This window comes from Musa acuminata, chromosome BXJ2-4, assembly GCF_036884655.1.
Source record: "Musa acuminata AAA Group cultivar baxijiao chromosome BXJ2-4, Cavendish_Baxijiao_AAA, whole genome shotgun sequence".
Taxonomy (NCBI): Eukaryota; Viridiplantae; Streptophyta; class Magnoliopsida; order Zingiberales; family Musaceae; genus Musa; species Musa acuminata.
This window is the reverse complement of record NC_088341.1, coordinates 8,595,751-8,613,633: the sequence shown is the minus strand read 5'-3', so window position 1 is coordinate 8,613,633 and position 17,883 is coordinate 8,595,751. Positions and strand designations below refer to the sequence as shown.

At 45.2% G+C, this 17,883-nt stretch overlaps 2 protein-coding genes across 5 annotated transcripts; one reads left to right on the top strand and one right to left on the bottom strand.

Moving 5' to 3' along the window:
- Positions 1–444: 444 nt before the first annotated feature.
- On the bottom strand, positions 445–7,812 carry LOC103981209 (vacuolar protein-sorting-associated protein 37 homolog 1). 4 transcript variants are annotated; one of them, XM_018825088.2, is made up of 8 exons: positions 7,561–7,812; positions 7,043–7,132; positions 5,746–5,934; positions 3,958–4,045; positions 2,097–2,136; positions 1,966–2,012; positions 1,259–1,379; positions 445–933 (listed from the first exon to the last, which is right to left on the bottom strand). In XM_018825088.2, exons 2-8 carry the CDS (start codon positions 7,066–7,068, stop codon positions 773–775), a joined length of 672 nt encoding a protein of 223 aa, XP_018680633.2. In that variant the 5' UTR covers positions 7,069–7,132; positions 7,561–7,812; the 3' UTR covers positions 445–772. The 4 variants fall into 4 exon arrangements, with proteins under 4 accessions (XP_018680633.2, XP_009396126.2, XP_009396128.2 ...); XM_009397851.3 differs by having other exon boundaries at positions 7,043–7,086; XM_009397853.3 differs by lacking the exon at positions 7,561–7,812 and adding an exon at positions 7,381–7,554.
- Positions 7,813–12,002: 4,190 nt separating this feature from the next.
- Positions 12,003–14,915, top strand: LOC135611409 (probable 2-oxoglutarate-dependent dioxygenase SLC1). Its single transcript, XM_065107156.1, has 3 exons — positions 12,003–12,164; positions 14,503–14,636; positions 14,729–14,915. Exons 1-3 carry the CDS (start codon positions 12,003–12,005, stop codon positions 14,913–14,915), a joined length of 483 nt encoding a protein of 160 aa, XP_064963228.1.
- The last annotated feature ends 2,968 nt before the right edge of the window (positions 14,916–17,883 follow it).

Below are 17,883 nucleotides of genomic sequence, written 5' to 3'. Positions count from 1 at the left end.
TGGTAGGATAAACTTGTGGACATTTGGTCAACACCAGCATGGCAAGTAGTATATGTTGCTAATTTGTCCGACCAACCACTTGGCGTTCTCACGTCCGTCCACCGGTGGCGGCAGCGTTCTCTTTTCTTCTACGCTTAGATTGATTGACTTCGATGGGCGGGACTGACAATTCCAAGCTGCCTTATCTCGGGCTTTTGACCTTTATTTTATGACCGTAAATATGCAATTGACGAGGACCTAATTTTTTTAGTCCTTTTATTTTTCGTAGAAATAATTTAGCTCTGAGATCCATGTCGGAGTCCTCGATATCATGCTATGAGCTTCAACGCTGCATCTCAAATGCTCACATTAAAACACTTACTGTTCAAAGCACAAAGTACATGCCTATTTTAGGGCCATATGGGCATCCAACGATTAAGCATGGAAAATGAGGGCCTTGCCGAGTGAAGAACATGTGAAGCAACATGCGTTTTAATGATTTGAACAACCTGACTCTTTTTTTTTTAACCAACACTATAAAGTGAAGAGAATGCATCTCATACATATGTCGCCTAACAACGATAGCTTGGCACACACCCTACTCCCTACTTGTTTGCACAGCGTGAACCATGGTTTCGGCTGAGTGAGGTACTAATGAACCTGCCAGTTCTATGAAGACAGATGATGGCCCTCAGCTCGCCACAGGAAACAAAAAGGTAAAAGAAAAAAAGCAGCGGAACTGTAATATGCCCGGTGGTACTCGTGACAGCATCTTAGCAAGAACAAGTTGAATTTAGAAACCAGATGTCTTTGCAGCAAGATGGATGAGTGCCCGTCTGTGATAAGTGTTGCGAAGCTTCTTGTATTTCTGTACAAAAGTGGCAAGGTCAATCTCCTTGTCGAGAAGCTGCCTGTGTAGCATCTCAGATTCCTCTTCAACTTCGATCATTGCGGCTGAATAAGTTCAAGCAAAAAAGTTATCTATTTGAGCATAATAATTATATATATATGCTATATAAATGTAGGCATATTATATGTACATGGGTGGCATTCATGTGGATAAAAATGGATAGAAAAATATAATGATGTTGATCAGGCAGTCTGCAATGTTACTATGTTAGGCGCATACCAATTCAAGGAAAGAAATGCACATCATGTGGATAACCATCATCCCTCAAACATTAAGTTGTACGGGCATCCATATGATGGAAAATGTTGGCTAAAATAGCAAAAAAGATACAAATGTGTAGCTTTCTTATGACCACGAGGGGATTCTTACCATGCAACTTTTCCAAGAGAACTGATGGCGAATAGGTCTTCAGAGCTTCTTCCTTCTGCGTCTCCAGTTCTGCTAACTTTTCTTGGGCAGCAGCCAGCTCAGTTGTTCGAATGATTGTGCACTGTGAATTTAGTACAAGCAGACCACGATGAACCAGGAAAGTATTAAATACTGAACTGTCAACAAAAGCGAAAGAAAAATAGGGTAAAAAAACAGCAATCAACTTGAAAATTTCTAGTCTATCAAGCAATACAGATGGAAAGGAGGCTAAGTAACAGCAAGGGCCAGCTGAATATGCTGAAGGTGCTGACAAGTAGCTAGGTCAATCTTTGAGATATGCTGGTTGGCAAAGAGACATGCTGACCTACACTACATCATGCCATGCTAGAAAGGTATTGACAACACTACATCCCACGTTGCAGTTTACAAGAGGTTGTAGTCTTACATTGCAGACTTTCATTTTGTTTTTTTTGCAGAATTTTCACTGTGCGGAGATTGGTGACTAAGAATTATAACAAGTTGTTGACAGTACTTACATAAAAATGTTATATTCACTTCAAATCAAACACTTAAAAAAACGCATCATCCCATGGTCTGGGTCTACCAGGACCAGGTTCTTGCTACCATTATGCAGAATTGTTGGTCAGAATGTTACTACAACATTTGTAAACCACTGAACATGGAGAAGTAGAGCATCAAAGGGTTACCTGGTTTCTTAGCTCCAAGATTTGAGGTTCCTTCTCCAAATTCTCCTCTGCAGAAGGTAGATAGAGTTGCCATTTTGGTGAAATAGCTCAAGTATAAAATATGTAGAGCACACCCAAAAAAAAAAACTTACTAGCAAGTTGCACGGTTTCCTTCCGAAGTTCATCACGTAGCTGATGAAAATGATTGAATATCAATTAACATTGAAAATGAATACATTGCGTACAACAAAATTAAACCCAACAATCTAACATGGAAAATGGTAGTGATTTCCTCCTATGTATAACTAAAGAGGCCCATAAGAGTTCAAATAAATCCAAAAAATGTGACAACAAATAAAACTTTCTAGATCTTGGTTCTGTCTCTGAGCTTTGGCATCAACTCACCCATCCTCCCATTTATAGTAGTGCAAGTATCAATCATGTTCTGTAAAAACATAAGATCGTGTACTACAGAGGGTGAGCCTTAATGTCATGATAATATGATTCCATGGTGATCTAGGTAAGGGTCACTAGGGTTCAAGATACTGAAATATCTTCATTGTTTGCAAGGGTAAGAATTTGTATATTAACCCTCTGCAAGCCTCACATCAGTGAGAACCTAATGCATTGGCTGGTCATTCTTAAGATCATATAGACACAGGAGATTCACGTGATGCAACTAGGTTGATACACATGATACATGACATACATAGGCACAAGATTCAATAGCTATAAAGTGCACAGATTTGCTAATTCATATCCAAAATAGTAAAGATATTGAAATCATATTAAGTTACAAAATCCAAGGAACATACATACTATCTATAGTTGACATGCCATGTAAGTGGCTTATAATATAAATATGACACATGTCCTATTTTTTCAAAATAATAGAAATGTCTTGGACTCTTGGGAAGTGTCCAATAAGTGCCGTTGTCCAACACAGACAAAGAACAGACAATGACAAGTGTTTAGAAGTGTTTGTGCTTCACAAATCATGTGCCTAATAGATAACTGAGGCCTCCAAAACCATCAGGTCCAATCTTGGATTCAAAGAAGTGCTCAGCAGGTGGAAGAAGACAACCATTATCATTGTGCACCAAATAGTTCTTTAATTTAACAATTCTTTGCTGATCTGCAAAGCACAAGGGCCAACTACTCTTCCGAACCATCCACAAAATCTTACAAAAAGGAGATTAGAACCATGTGGCTATTACAGATTTACAATTATCAATGGCATTTCAAAGGGTACCAGGTTAGAATGTGGTTTATGGCCTCATTGACCTGAAAGATAAAGCCCAATTCATTTTTGAACTAACCCCAGACTTAACAAGTATAACAAGGACAAAAGCATAGAGAGGATGAAGAGGAGTGACCTAAATCAGCCCAGGATAAAAATTGTAGTGGAGAAAATGAAACAAGCAGCTAGTGTATAGCTTACATCAAGCTGAGTCTAATATGTAATCTACAGCTATGTTACTAATCAAGAGGCAGGCCAGCTCAAGCAGCAATTAGATCAGTGGAACTTAACTCTATAGCTCAACCAGACCTGTTTACAAAGTGATGTAACCATCAGAAACATATATGATGGAGGATGAAATTCAGGATCAGTCCTGAGTAGTTGAACTGGGAAAATGAAGGACAACACTTAAGTGCTTAACCGAATTGAGAGCTAAACCATTATGAGTCCCACCCAAATGACAAAGGGACAAGAGAGGTTATCAGTGAAGCACAACTTCAAAAATAAAATTTCAGTAAGCATGTGAGCACTTTATAGTAGGATATTTGACAATACCAGGGATTGCCAAGTAGGTAAGTACTATCAACTTTTAGTAAGACATACAGCAATTAAATAGAAGCTGCCAAATTCCTACGAGGCTATCATCAAAATATAGGTTACCTGCCCAATATTGTACAAGAAGGAGCATTTTAACATAAAGAACTGAATATAGCAAACGAAGAGAGTAAAATTGCATAAATACTTAAAAACACTAACATAACTTGCAGACTTACATTGTTCTGAATTTTAACTTGCTCAAGTGAATTAAACAAAGCATTATATGCTTCCTTGTCATTTAACAGCTTTCTCAATTCATCAACACTGCATTTTCAAAAAAAGAAAGAAAGAATAAAGAATTGTAATCAAAATGAACAAAGACATAAATACAGTCAGCTAAATGATTTGATAAATTAAATATTGAAAATTATAACTAAGACAGACACATAATATCATTATTCATTGGCCAACCTGATAGACATACTAGTCTAATAATTGGGATACAGCAAACCTTTAAGCACACAACAAAAAAAAGTATTGAAGCCAAAATTACTTGTAGGTCACCCCTCTATTCTTAAATATCAAACCAAAACAACATCTACTTCCAATGTGAGGTTATTGGGGTGCCACAACTGTTGTGATGACCTCTCAAGTATTTTTAAATGTTTAGATGATATTCATTTGTTTGAGTACATTTATATTTGAACAACTACTTAGAATAAGCTAGAACTTAAATAAATCAAAGTTGCAAAGCATCTTTGATCGTTAAACAGCGATTCAATGAAACATTAAGCAAGCACTGCAATATTCACAATCCATTCCTGAAGCTAAGTGATTACTTACTGATTGTAATGAATGTAATCACATGATGTTGTATAGTGAATCAAGTTCTCAAGTTAAGTTCAGTCCATTGACAAATCTTTTGGATTGAACCCAACTAGAAATGAGGTGCTGACGTAGTTCCAGCCAAAGTCTAAAATCTTGGTCTGGTGGCAATATCGCTTGGTGACTGGACCACTAAGGTACTAGAATGTACCATGGTACTAATACCTGATCCAGGTCAATTCATCTAAATTACAGAGGAAGTGGGAGAGAAGAAAGGAGGAACTTGGAGGAAGAAGAGGAGGAAAAGGTGGAAAGAAAAGCAAAGGAGAATAAGAAGAGGAGAAAAAGGCAGGAGAAGAGGCAAACAAGAAGGAGAAGAGGAGGAGATGATACATATGAAACGAGGTGGTGGCAGCAGCAATGCAAGGACGGGGTGGCAGCGACAGGAGGCAGATGCTAAGCTGGCCGAGGTGGATGAAGAAATTTCTAACTATTTTATATTTGTTATTTTAGGATTTTGTTTGTATCACAATATTGTTATTCCTTTTATAGATCTAATCTAAATAGTCAGCATTATGTGTCACTGCTAAAATTATTAAAGAATTCAGACTCTCTTAATCGGAATGACTAACTCAGCTTTCTTATTTCTGGCCGTTAATTGGAGTGGACTAACTATGTCAAAAAGTTCATGTTTGACACTTCAAGATCTCAATAGTATCAATATTTTTTAATATTTAAAGCATCAAATCTATGTAATCAAAATTATGAGTCATCAACGGAATGATCAAGGATTTCATACATCCATCCATATGTAGGAGCAAATCTATATCATCCTTTTGGTGTAATCAATTTGAATAATGCATTTAGTAGTCAATGTATTCCATTCTTATTTCACAATCTACTCCATTCATTTTGAATAATGCAAATCTATATCATTTATTCAATGCATTGAATAAGCCTATACCATTCTTATTTCACATTGTATTCCACTAGAGTCGTGTGAAGAGCCATCTGTATACAAAGAATTTATACTATCTCATCAGCAAAAACGATGACATAATACAGCTGGTCTAAAGGAGACACAGAACAAAGACATCCAGATATGAAGTATGTCCATGCAACCAGATAATTTTTGTGTATTAATTAATCACAATAAATACTTAAGAAGTAGTTGAGCAACCTGCAAAAAGAAGAAGTACCTTTTCTCTTTCAAACAAGCAATTACTCCAGCTGCTTCTGCAGGAGAAGGTTGCGCATGATGGGTATCAACACCAGAGGAACTGGCCGGAGTAGTGGGGCGTGAAGATGAACTAACAACTGATGAAGGATACCAAGATTGTGTTGGTATTTCTTGCAAATTTGAATGGGCTTGTTGCTGTTGGTTGCCCCTGTAAGCAAAAAGAAAAGGGAACTTCAAGAAACAGATATGCATATGATTAAATTTGCAATTTTGCATAACATATTCACCTAATTAATGAAGTAAGGCAGCATCCTATATGAATATAATTTACATTAATTATATAAAACAGAAAATTAAGGGAACAAACACCAAAGAAGTAACTATAAGATTAAGTTCCAATGCAATGTTTGTTGTACTACAATGTGTATCTATGCATACTTTGTAAACGGAAAGTTAACTTTAACTTAATGGAGGCATGCAGATATCTGACATAGTATGTACCTTCTCTTGTCAATCAGTTTTGCCTTAACGGCCAAAAAATTGGCCTAGCTACTTGTCAACTCAACTAACATTGACTCGGCATGTGCTCTATGCTAGCACATGAATCCATGGTTCTAACATTTCAAACTAAATACTTGTATAGCATTTTATGGGCCGAAACATGAAGATTGTGATTCCTCCAATGCAGGTCAAGAAGATTCCAACTCTCCCTCCCTTTCAAACTAACTCATCTTATTGTTGTTTTAATATGTTAAAGTTTCGATGATTATTCCTAGGACCCTCATATGTGGGTCCTCCAACATGTTTATCGGTTTATCCCTCGACAAACAATCCAAGCATGCAAGAGAAGGCCCAGGTCAAATCCGTACATGTCTCAGCAGGATGACCAAAGGGACTGTCATCAAAAGGATTAATTGATTGCTAGATTGGTGGTACAAGAGAAAGAGCTAATTTCTCAAGGAAATTCAAATAGTTGAAAATCAAACGGCAATCCATTATTTCGGTCTAATAATTCTTTGCAGTTTAGGCTTGATTTATGATGTGTTAATGTATAATCTGAGTAAAATGTGAGTATTATGACATCACAACTGATATATAGAACTGATATGTAACTTGGTATTCCATTTAATATACAAAAGGACTACAAGTATGGCTGAGTACATAACCAACAAACATATATACTACGACTACTATCAGATCAGTAAAAGAATGTGTTTCAGTAAATGTTAAGCTGTCAGCTTCTACTTCAAAGATTCATGTTTGCCCAAGTAAAAAAGATACTGCTGCAAGCGTCTGATCTGACGATTGGGACTTACCCAAAAAATGGAAGCATCCAACTCATCGTGGCAGGTGCTGGTATCTATCAATAAAAGAAAAACATGGAGAGCAATTTATCGTTTCTATCACTGAAAACAAAAAATCAAACCATCAATTAATACATAAAACAACATTGAGAATGGCGAAAATAAACAACCTAACAATCATATGTCGCAGCATCTTCAGCAGACAACCAATAATCATAATATGACAACGAAGGAAAACCATACGGAAGCGCAATTAAGGCGTCGCTATAAATTACAGAAACCACAGTCTAACCCTAAAACTAAACCAAACCGACCGATCAATCAAAGAAAGAAGGCGATGATGACTATACCTTTCGGAACGAAGAATTACGGACAGAAGAATCGAAATCCACGGCAAGAATTCCCCGAAATTGTGGATCGGGATCGCGAATGATCAATCCACGAAAGAAGGAATTGAAATCCAAAATAATTTTCCCCAAATTGTAGAGCGCGATCGATTTATCTAAGAAAGAAGGCGACGATGACGATACCTTCCAGAAAGAAGAATCAGGGCCAGAAGGATCGAAATCCACGTAAAGGATTTCCCCAAATCTTAGAGCGATCAGAGGTTGACCGGCGCCGGAGACGTAGATTTGTGGTTAGAGGAGACCTACCCGGGAGAGGAAGGGAGGGAGAAGGAACTGAAGGGAAACGGCGGACGTTACCGAGTCGGTGTCCGTCGTCCGTCGTCCGCGTATTACTTGCAGTTTACGAGTTATTTTGGTTGCTGCGGTGCGACGACCGGAGCGCGTGGCGTTTGGATGGAAATCGGTACGCGCTAATTTTGGTTCGTGTGATTAATTCTGAGCCGGATCGAGCCAGAAGATTGCAACTCGAACCGGTTCAATCGGATTAAAAGACACAATTGTTGACATATATATATTCCCCCCAACTAAGTTTGGCATATATATTCCTCCAAAACTCCAAAATTATTTATATTATTAGTGGAAATGCCTAAATTATATGAGGTTCCATTTAACATAATTCACAAAATTAAATTAATTTTTTTTTCTTAGGAAAGCATTATATGTTAAAGATTACTACGTTCTAATTGAAGTTGTCTTATTTGGTTGTGGGAAACAACTTTGAGTCGTGGCCTCGGGGCTGACGCGGCTCGGTTCGGGTCCGGACGTCGGGGATCTCTCCGGGGCGTGCCTCGAGCACGCGGGGTCGGTCCGGTGCGATGGTCCAGTCGGGACGGGGTCGCCGTGTCCTCCGGGCGGGAATTCCTCGTCCGCGCGTTCGGCGGGGACCCTCGGCTTCGCACCTGCACAAAGGTCGGGACAGGGTGCTCGGCCCGACCCCTCCGACGAGCAAGTTAGCAGAAGATATGGAGGGGGTTTCAGAAGAAGAGGTGTTTGTATGTGTCTCTCCGTCGCATCCCCCTCGCTCGTTCAGAGTGAGAGGGTATTTATAGGGAGGCTTACTATTTCCTGATGTGCTCGCTTGCAGAGGGCAGGCTGGTTGCGTCTGACATTGGTTTGGCGTGGCGTGAAGAGCCGAGCCTGAGTAGGTGTTAATGCGCCTCGGCCTGTGTTCCGGTCCATTTGACCGGGTGCCATCGCGTCGTCCGAGGCGTGAGGCGTCATTTGACGTCAGCCGGGTCTTATCATAATTACTATCTATATCATTGAGAGACACATACAAACACCTCTTCTTCTTAAACCCCCTCCACATCTTCTGCTAACTTGATCGTCGGAGGGGTCGGGCCGAGCGCCCCGGCCCGACTTTTGTGCAGGTGCGAAGTCGAGGGTCCCCGCCGGACGCGCGGACGAGGAGTTCCCGTCCAGAGGACACGGCGACCCCGTCCCGACCGGACCATCGCACCGGGCTCGAGGCACGCCCCGGAGAGATCCCCGACGTCCGGACCCGAACCGAGCCGTGTCGGCCCCGAGGCCACGGCTCAAAGTTGTTTCCCACAATAGATTGGCGCTAGAAGGAGGGCCTGGAATATCGGGTGATCACCTGAGTGGCCCAGACGAGCCCACCTCAGGGCGGCTTGCCCGCTTGAGACGTGTCCCTCGGCCGTAGTCGGCCCGAGTCCACCTCAGCGCAGCTTGCCCACCTGCGCCGTGTCCCTCAGCCGCAACCCGCCTGCGTCATGCTCCTCGGCTCCATGCTCCCTATGACACACCTGCGCGGCCAACCCGCCTACGTCGTGCTCCTCGGCTCCTCAACCGCATGGTGCCCGAAACCACACCTGCGCGGCCTGCCCGCGTATGTCGTGCTACTCGGCTGCATGATGCCCGAAACCACGCCTGCGCGGTCTGCCCGCCTGCGTCGTGCTACTCGGCCGCATGACCCTCGAGACCACGCCTGCGCGGTCTGCCCGCCTACGTCGTGATCCTCGGCCGCATGATGCCCGAGACCACACCTGCGCGACCTACTCGCCTGCATCGTACTCCTCGACCCCATGCTCCCCGAGACACACCTGCGCGGCCAGCCCGCCTGCGTCGTGCTCCTTGGCTCCATGTTCCCGAGACACGCCTACGCGGCTAGCCCGCTTGCGTCGTGCTCCTCGGCTCAATGCTTTCCGAGATCATGCCTGCGCAGCCAGCCCGCTTGCGCCGAGCTCCTCGGCCACAGACCGCCGAGTCCACCTCAGCGCAGCCTGCCCGCCTGAGCCGTATCCCTCAGCCGCAGCATACATGCGCCGAGCCCCTCGGCCACTGACCGCCGAGTCCACCTCAGCACGGCCTGCCCGCCTGAGCCATGTCCCACGGCCGCATCCTACCTGCGCCGAGCTCCTCGGCCGTAGTCGGCCCGAGTCCACCTCAGCGCGGCCTGCCCGCCTGAGCCATGTCCCTCGACCGCAGCCTGCCTGCGCCGAGCCCCTCGGCCACAGACCGCCGAGACCACCTCAACGCGGTCTGCCCTCCTGCGTCGTGCTCCTCGGCCCCATGCTCCCCGAGACCACACCTGCGCAGCCAGCCCGCCTGCATCGTGCTCCTTGACCCTATGTTCCCTAGACCACACCTGCGTGACCAGCCCGCCTGCGTCGTGCTCCTCGGCTTCATGCTCACTGAGACACACCTGCACGGCCAGCCCGCCTGCGTTGTGCTACTCGGCTTCATGCTCCCCGAGACACACCTGCGCGGCCAGCCCGCCTGCGTCGTGCTCCTCGGCACCATGCTCCCCGAGACCACACCTGTGCGGCCTGCGTAGTGCTCCTTGGCGCCATGCTCCCCGAGACCACACCTGTGCGGCCTGCCCGGTTGCGTCGTGCTCCTCGGCCCCATGTTCCCGAGACCACACCTGCGCGGCCAGCCCGCCTGCGTCGTGCTCCTCGACTCCATGCTCCTTGAGACCACACCTGCGCGGCCAGCCCGCCTGCGTCGTGCTCCTCGGCCACATGCTCCCCGAGACACACCTGCGCGGCCAGCCCGCCTGCGTCGTGCTCCTTGGTCTATGTTCCCGAGACACGCCTATGCGGCCAGCCCGCCAACGTCGTGCTCCTCGGCTCCATGCTTTCCGAGATCATGCCTGCGCGGCCAGCCCGCCTGCGCCGAGCTCCTCGGCCACAGACCACCGAGTCCACCTCAGCACGGCCTGCCCGCCTGAGCCGTGTCCCTTGGCCGCAGCCTGCCTGCGCCGAGCCCCTCGGCCATAGATCGTCGAGTCCACCTCAGCGCGGCCTGCCCGCCTGAGCCGTGTCCCTCGGCCGCAGCCTACCTACGCCGAGCTCCTCGGCCGTAGTCGGCCCAAGTCCACCTCAGCGCGGCCTGCCCGTCTGAGCTATGTCCCTCGGCCACAGACCGCTGAGTCCACCTCAGCGCGGCTTGCCCGCCTGAGCCGTGTCCCTCGGCCACAGCCTGCCTGCGCCGAGCCCCACGGCCACAGACCGCCGAGTCCACCTCAGCGCGGCCTGCCCGCCTGAGCCATGTCCCTCGACCGTAGCCTATCTAGGCCGAGCCCCTCGGCCACAGACCGCCAAGTCCACCTCAGCGCGGCTTGCCGCCTGAGCCATGTCCCTCGGTCGCAGCCCGCCTACGCCGACCTTCTCGGCCGTAGTCGGCCTGAGTCCACCTCAGCGCGGCCTGCCCGCCTGAGCCTTGTCCCTCGGCCACAGCCTTCCTGCGCCGATTTCCTCGGTCACAGACCGCCGAGTCCACCTCAGAGCGGCCTGCCCGCCTGAGCCGTGTCCCTCGACCGCAGTCTGCCTACGCCGAGCTCCTCGGCCGTAGTCGGCCCGAGTCCACCTCAGCGTGGCCTGCCCGCCTGAGCCGTGTCCCTCGGCCGCAGCCTGCCTGCGTCGTGATCCTCGGCCGCATGATGCCCGAGACCACACCTGCGCGGCCAGCCCGCCTGCGTCGTGCTCCTCGGCTCCATGCTCCCCGAGATACACCTGTGCGGCCAGCCCGCCTGCGTCGTGCTTCTCGGCTCCATGCTCCCCGAGACCACACCTGCGCGGTCTGCCTGCCTGCGTCGTGCTCCTCGGCTTCATGCTCCCCGAGACACACCTGTGCGGCCAGCCCGCCTGCGTCGTGCTCCTCGGCCTCATATTCCCGAGACCACACCTGTGCGGCCAGCCCGCCTGCGTCGTGCTCCTCGGCTCCATGCTCCCCGAGACACACCTGCGCTGCCATCCCGCCTGCTTCGTACTCCTTGGCTCCATGCTCCCCGAGACCACACCTGCGCGGCCTGCCCGCCTGCGTCGTGCTCCTCGGCTCCATGCTCCCCGAGACACACCTGTGCGGCCAGCCCGCTTGCGTTGTGCTCCTCAGCTTCATGCTCCCCGAGACACACCTGCGCGGCTAGCCCGCTTGCGTCGTGCTCTTTGGTTCCATGCTCCCCGAGACCGCGCCTTCGCGGCCAGCCCGTCTGAAAGCTAAAGCCATGCCTCAGACTCCCGTTACAACGTCCAACGTATAGCTTATTTCCGGGGGGGAATATGATATGAATAGTAATTATGATAAGACCCGGCTGACGTTAGATGACGCCTCACGCCTCGGATGACGTGACGGCACCCGGTCAAATGGACCGGAACACAGGCCGAGGCGCATTAACACCTACTCAGGCTGGGCTCTTCATGCCACGCCAAACCAATGTCAGACGCAACCAGCCTGCCCCCTGCAAGCGGGCACATCAGGAAATAGTAAGCCTCCCTATAAATACCCTCGCACTTTGAACGAGCGGGGGGAGGGGACGGAGAGACACATACAAACACCTCTTCTTCTGAAACCCCCTCCACATCTTCTGCTAACTTGATCGTCGGAGGGGTCGGGCCGAGCGCCCCGGCCCGACCTTTGTGCAGGTGCGAAGCCGAGGGTCCTCGCCGGACGCACGGACGAGGAGTTCCCGCCCGGAGGACACGGTGACCCCGTCCCGACCGGACCATCGCACCGGACCGACCCCGCGGGCTTGAGGCACGCCCCGAAGAGATCCTCGACGTCCGGACCCGAACTGAGCCGCGTCGGCCCCGAGGCCACGGCTCAAAGTTGTTTCCCACAACAAAAGCCATGGGTTATCGTCACGTTTCTTGACTTGGTCAATTCTCGGTCATGTGTTGTTGACGTACGTTGACTTTGTGATGAGCAACAGAAGGCCACCGTATACTACTCACAACGTGTTTTTTTACAGGGATGAAGCGATCTCAGACTCTAGGCACATCTGGTCCTTGTTCTTGGTCGTCATGGGGCCGTCCTGAGAGTCTTGGCGTGGGCACGGGAACTTCTAGATGCCACTGATAAGCATATAAGATTTTCTTATGGTAGTTGAGGAAATCTTTAAGCAGTTGAGAAAAATTCTTCACGCTGAATGTATAACCTTCCTGTTGAGTGTGTATAAATAGTTATCAAAAACTCACTATCAAAATGAACTAGACAATTACATCTTATACATTTTATAGTTTCTTCTACAATTTTTATCTTTTTATATTCTTCGTTTAATTTTTATCATGGTATCACACACAAAATATCATCGGGTGTAAATGAGTCTTTCGAATTAAGCGGAATCCAGACGGATCCGTTGCCAAATATAAAGCACCTCTAGTCGTCAAAGGGTTTTATCAACGTACTGGTGTCGACTTCACAGAGACATTTAGTCCCGTTGTTAAACCCACAATAATCCGTCTTATCCTAAGTTTGGTCATCTCAAAGGATTGTCACATACGATAATTGGATGTTAACAATGCCTTTTTATATAGGACACTTACTGAAGATGCCTTTATGCAGCAACCTCCTGGTTTCATTCATCCTCAATATCCGAGGCATGTCTGCAAACTTCAAAAAGCTATTTATGGACTTCGTCAAGCTCCAAAGGCTTGGTATAACGAGCTTGGCTCGTTTTTTACCTCAATTGGCTTCATCAATTCCAAGTATGATACCTCGTTATTCATTTGCCAACACAATAGAAGCATAATATATCTTTTAGTATATATGGATGATATTATTATCATAGGAAATGATTTTTTGAAGACTCGGGCATTTTTAAAGCACTTGGCCGATCGATTCTCCCTCAAAGATCTAGGAACTTTAAGCTACTTTTTGGGAGTGGAAGCAATATTTACATCTTCAGATCTCTTCCTATCACAAAGAAAGTATATTCAAGATTTATTATCAAAGACAAACATGCAGGACGTGAAAGAGGTTACAACTCCTCTCTCTACTAGTGAATCACTTAAATTATGTGATGGAAGTCCTGCTACAGATTCGACTCAATATCGACAAGTCCTTGGCTCCTTACAGTACTTGGCTCTCACCCGTCCATATGTTTTATTTGCCGTCAATAAATTATCGCAATTCATGCATCGACCATATACTACGCATTGGTCTGCGGTCAAATGAATTTTACGGTATCTTAAAGGAACTTTTAATCATGATATTTTTCTTCGCAAAAATACTTTACTCCATCTCCATGCCTTTGTTGATGCTGATTGCACAGGGAACTTTGATGATAGAACATCTACGTCAGGATATATTGTCTTCCTTGGAGCTACTCCAATCAGTTGGAGTTGCATGATCTATAACTGAAGCTGAATACCGTGCCATCGCCACCGCCACTGCTGAACTCAATTGGGTCACAAATCTAGGAACTCAATATCAACTCCACAGTTATTCCTACAATATATTGTGATAATATTAGAGCTACCTACTTATGTGCTAATCCAGTGTTCCATTCCCGCATGAAACACATAGCCATTGACTTCCACTTCGTGCGAGATCAAGTTATCAGACATCAACTCCATGTTTCTCACGTGCATACAGCTGATCAACTAACAGACTCACTCACAAAGCCTCTCGTCCGTAAACTTTTTTCATCTCATCGGTCGAGAAAAATCCTCCATACTGAATGTGTATAACCTCCCTGCTGAGTGTGTATAAATAGTTACCAAGAGCTCACTATCAAAATGAACTAGATAATTACATCTTATACATTTCATAGTTTCTTCTACAATTTTTATCTTTCTATATTCTTCGTTTAATTTTTATCAGTCACCCCATTCCGACTACGGCTTCCTCATCTTGAGGTTTGAGGTTGAGGGCATGCAGGTGCTGCACAGGGGCGAATGGATCACCGTCGACCCTCCTCGAGTTCCTTCGTCGTCGACGTCGGCGATCACCTGTAGGTCAGCTCTGAAACAGAGATCTAGGCTTAACATGGACGAGATTGGTTGTTAATCAAGTAATAATCATGGTGTTTGGATCTCTCACGATTCAGATATTTAGCAACGGGAGGTACGAGAGTGAGCCGCACCTCCAACCCTCGGCTGTCGGTGGCGTCTCTCCACAGCCTCTCCCTCGAGAGCGTGGTCCGCCCGTCGCCGGAGCTGGTCGACGAGGGACCATCCGAGGCTGTACAAGGACACCGACCTCGCTGCCTTCCTCGACTACATCTCCACCTGTGAGCCAAAGCACGGGAGGTTGACTCGCCCGGAGCAATCGAAAAGTCAAGCGAGTTGACGTTTTAGCGTAATGATTTCTGTCTAATTAAGCTTATGAAATATCTAAAGCCACAAGTCGATGATGGATTGAGTGACAACGAAACAAATCTTTTAGTGACATGCATTACGTGAAGTGTATGATTTGATCTTGTGAACGAGTTCATGAACCGTGGGAAAAAAACAATCCTAAATAATTACTGCGCAAAGAGTTCATGCACTGTCCTAAATAATCTTTTAGGGTTTTTAATGATACAGTGCATGAACTTGACAAAGATCCCTGCGATGAAGATCTCTTATAAATATATTCTCTCGGTCTGATCTCATGTATGTGTTTTGGAGTTCCATTCGCTCCACACGAGAAAGAAGGATGACATCATCCTCACCTCCTCCGGTGGAGAGAAGGGAGCTCCGAGTCGCTCCCCTTTGGATCTTCCGCGTAAGATCTGCCGCAAGACCCCCGGTTGGTAATTGATCGGAGCTACTTGACTTGGAGTTCCGATCATCATCTTTGCACAAGTCAAGTAGCTCATCTTCTCCATCTTCTTTCCTTCGATGGTGAAGACGTAAGGCTCCGCCGTGTCATGGCATCGAATGCAAGATTTGTCGACGCTGTTGCAGAAGATAGTCAAATTGGGTGCTGTTCTCATGATGAAGGTTGAGGTAGACAACAGAAGAAGAGAAGGTCACTCGGTTTGGCATTCTTGGAAGGAGTTCATCATATGGCATGACGACTTGATTAGTTGTATTAAGACTATGAAACGCGCAAACAACATACAGCAGCATGACAAATCTATTAAACGGAGGATTGCCAAGAAACAAGCCGCAGAAGTAAACGAACAATGAGCAACTCACACAATCAAGGAGTGAGCGGAGCTCCAATCACCATTGTATCTATCAGAGATGCAAGTAGTGCAGTAACAGATGCGAAGAAGATGATCGAAGCTCCGCTCGCTCCATGAAAGGAGGTGAGGCTTTCTCGTGTGTGTGTGTCATATGACTCATTATTCATCTACTTCGGCAGGTTTCTTCCTTGGCAACACTCCGTTTAATGCATTTCTCATGCTACGTTTGCACATTTCATGTTCTTAGTACAACTACTCAAGCTTTCATGCCATAGGATGAATCATTTCGACGATGCAAAAAGCCTAGTGACCTTTTTGTTTCTCTACCTCGACTTTCATGAGAACAGTACTCCATTTTGCGTTCAGGCCAAGGTCCGCCATACCATATCGTACCGAAGTTTCGACCTGGGCTCGGTACGGTACGGTACCAGTGTACCAGGCGGTACACCAGGGCGTACCGAGTGGTATACCCTGGTGTACCGAGTGGTACACCCTGGTATACCGATAATGTAGCAGTGCTACAGTGTAGTACTGTAGCACTGCAGCGGTATAGGACGGTCCGCGTACCGAGTACCCGGCGGATCGGTACGTATCGCCCGATACGACCGGTACGCTTCGGTACGACAGACACTGGTTCAGGCTATCATCGATCATTCACAAATAATTAATCATTAATTTATTATGCACTTTAACTCTGCACTTTATCATTCACAAACTAAAAATTAGGGTATTCGGATCTCATGATTCATATATTTAGTAACGGAAAGTATATAAGAAATCTTACATGATGAGTGAGTCAAATTGGTCAAGATTAACATATACTGAATGGAACACCAGTTCAGTATGTCACTATCTATATAACATTATAATTTAAAATATTTCATTTATCTTGGATGTTATAATTGAGAGGTCTCCGTTTAATAACTCTTGTAACAAACAAATTACAAACATTATATTTGGTTTCGAATGTATGAGATAAATTAATCTCTCAATTAAATCTTTATATTATTTTATATCTGATTTTTCAGCTATATTATCTTACGTAGGTTTATCATTTATATCTATTGGAGTATTCATTGGCTTATAAGCTATCATATAAAATATTTTTATTAAATCTCTAGCCTATTTTTCTTAGCACTTTTTAAAAAAATATTATCTAAGAGAAAAAAAAATAGGAGAAGAACCAATTAGTACAAAATAAAAATAAACTATTTTCCTATATGAAAAATCAGAACTATGTGGAAAAGAAAAAGAACTCATGCTAAAATTTTTGCACAAAATTTCTCGCTAATTAAGCTTATGAAATATCCGAACCCCATCTAAAACATTAAAAAAAAAATTGTTTCCTAAATGCGAAAGCCATAAATTGATGATGGATTAAGTGACATAATAAATCTTTTTGGTGGTTGAAGGGTCACATAAATAGGTCAATAAATTGCAAAATCATAGCCGATAATCATACTTTTTTGTATTAAAATGAGATACACTAGATCAGTCGAATATTCATTAAATTTGAAAGATTTAGTGATCAAATTTAGTGAAAAATCATGTTTTGTCATAATCAAATAATTACTTAGCGCGATAATTTCATCAATAAATAATCTGTGTGAGGTGTATGAGTTAATCTTGTGAAGAAGTCCTTTTATTGAGATTCCTAAATACTTATTGAGCAGTTCATGCACTGTCCTAAATAATCATTTAAGATTTTCAATAGTTACACAGTGATTGAACTTGATCATAGAAGATATCTTACAAATACGTTTTTGTGATTTGATTTTGTTTGGTGCATTATCAAGTTCTATGCATTTCGGAGTGATTGGTCAACTATTTCATACATGTCCTCGAAGATCCCTTCACCCCACGTAACAAAGAAAGACCATGACAATCATTCTCGCCTCAGGTGGAGAGCAAGAGCACTCCAATCATCGCCTTTAGACTTTGGGCATGAGATCTACCTTCTTCACTTTCATATGGAAAAGAAATGGATAGTTAGGACCTTCTGCATAAGACCTATCTTCTAGACCTTCACATGGAAAGAAATGGGTCATACCATCGTGTGTGCACCATGATTGTCAACTAAAGACGATGAT

What these genes read in the sequence shown, in the direction of transcription:
- LOC103981209 (XM_018825088.2), bottom strand. Translation starts at nt 7,068, where the DNA reads ATGAGTTGGATGCTTCCATTTTTTGG. An exon ending in GCTTGTTTGAAAGAGAAAAG is followed by an intron (nt 4,046 to 5,745) that starts GTACTTCTTCTT and finishes TTGAAAATGCAG; the next exon opens with TGTTGATGAATTGAGAAAGC. An exon ending in AAGTTAAAATTCAGAACAAT is followed by an intron (nt 2,137 to 3,957) that starts GTAAGTCTGCAA and finishes CATTTTCATCAG; the next exon opens with CTACGTGATGAACTTCGGAA.
- LOC135611409 (XM_065107156.1), top strand. Translation starts at nt 12,003, where the DNA reads ATGACGCCTCACGCCTCGGATGACGTGACGGCACCCGGTCAAATGGAC. An exon ending in AGCGGGCACATCAGGAAATA is followed by an intron (nt 12,165 to 14,502) that starts GTAAGCCTCCCT and finishes AATTTTTATCAG; the next exon opens with TCACCCCATTCCGACTACGG. An exon ending in ACGTCGGCGATCACCTGTAG is followed by an intron (nt 14,637 to 14,728) that starts GTCAGCTCTGAA and finishes CTCACGATTCAG; the next exon opens with ATATTTAGCAACGGGAGGTA.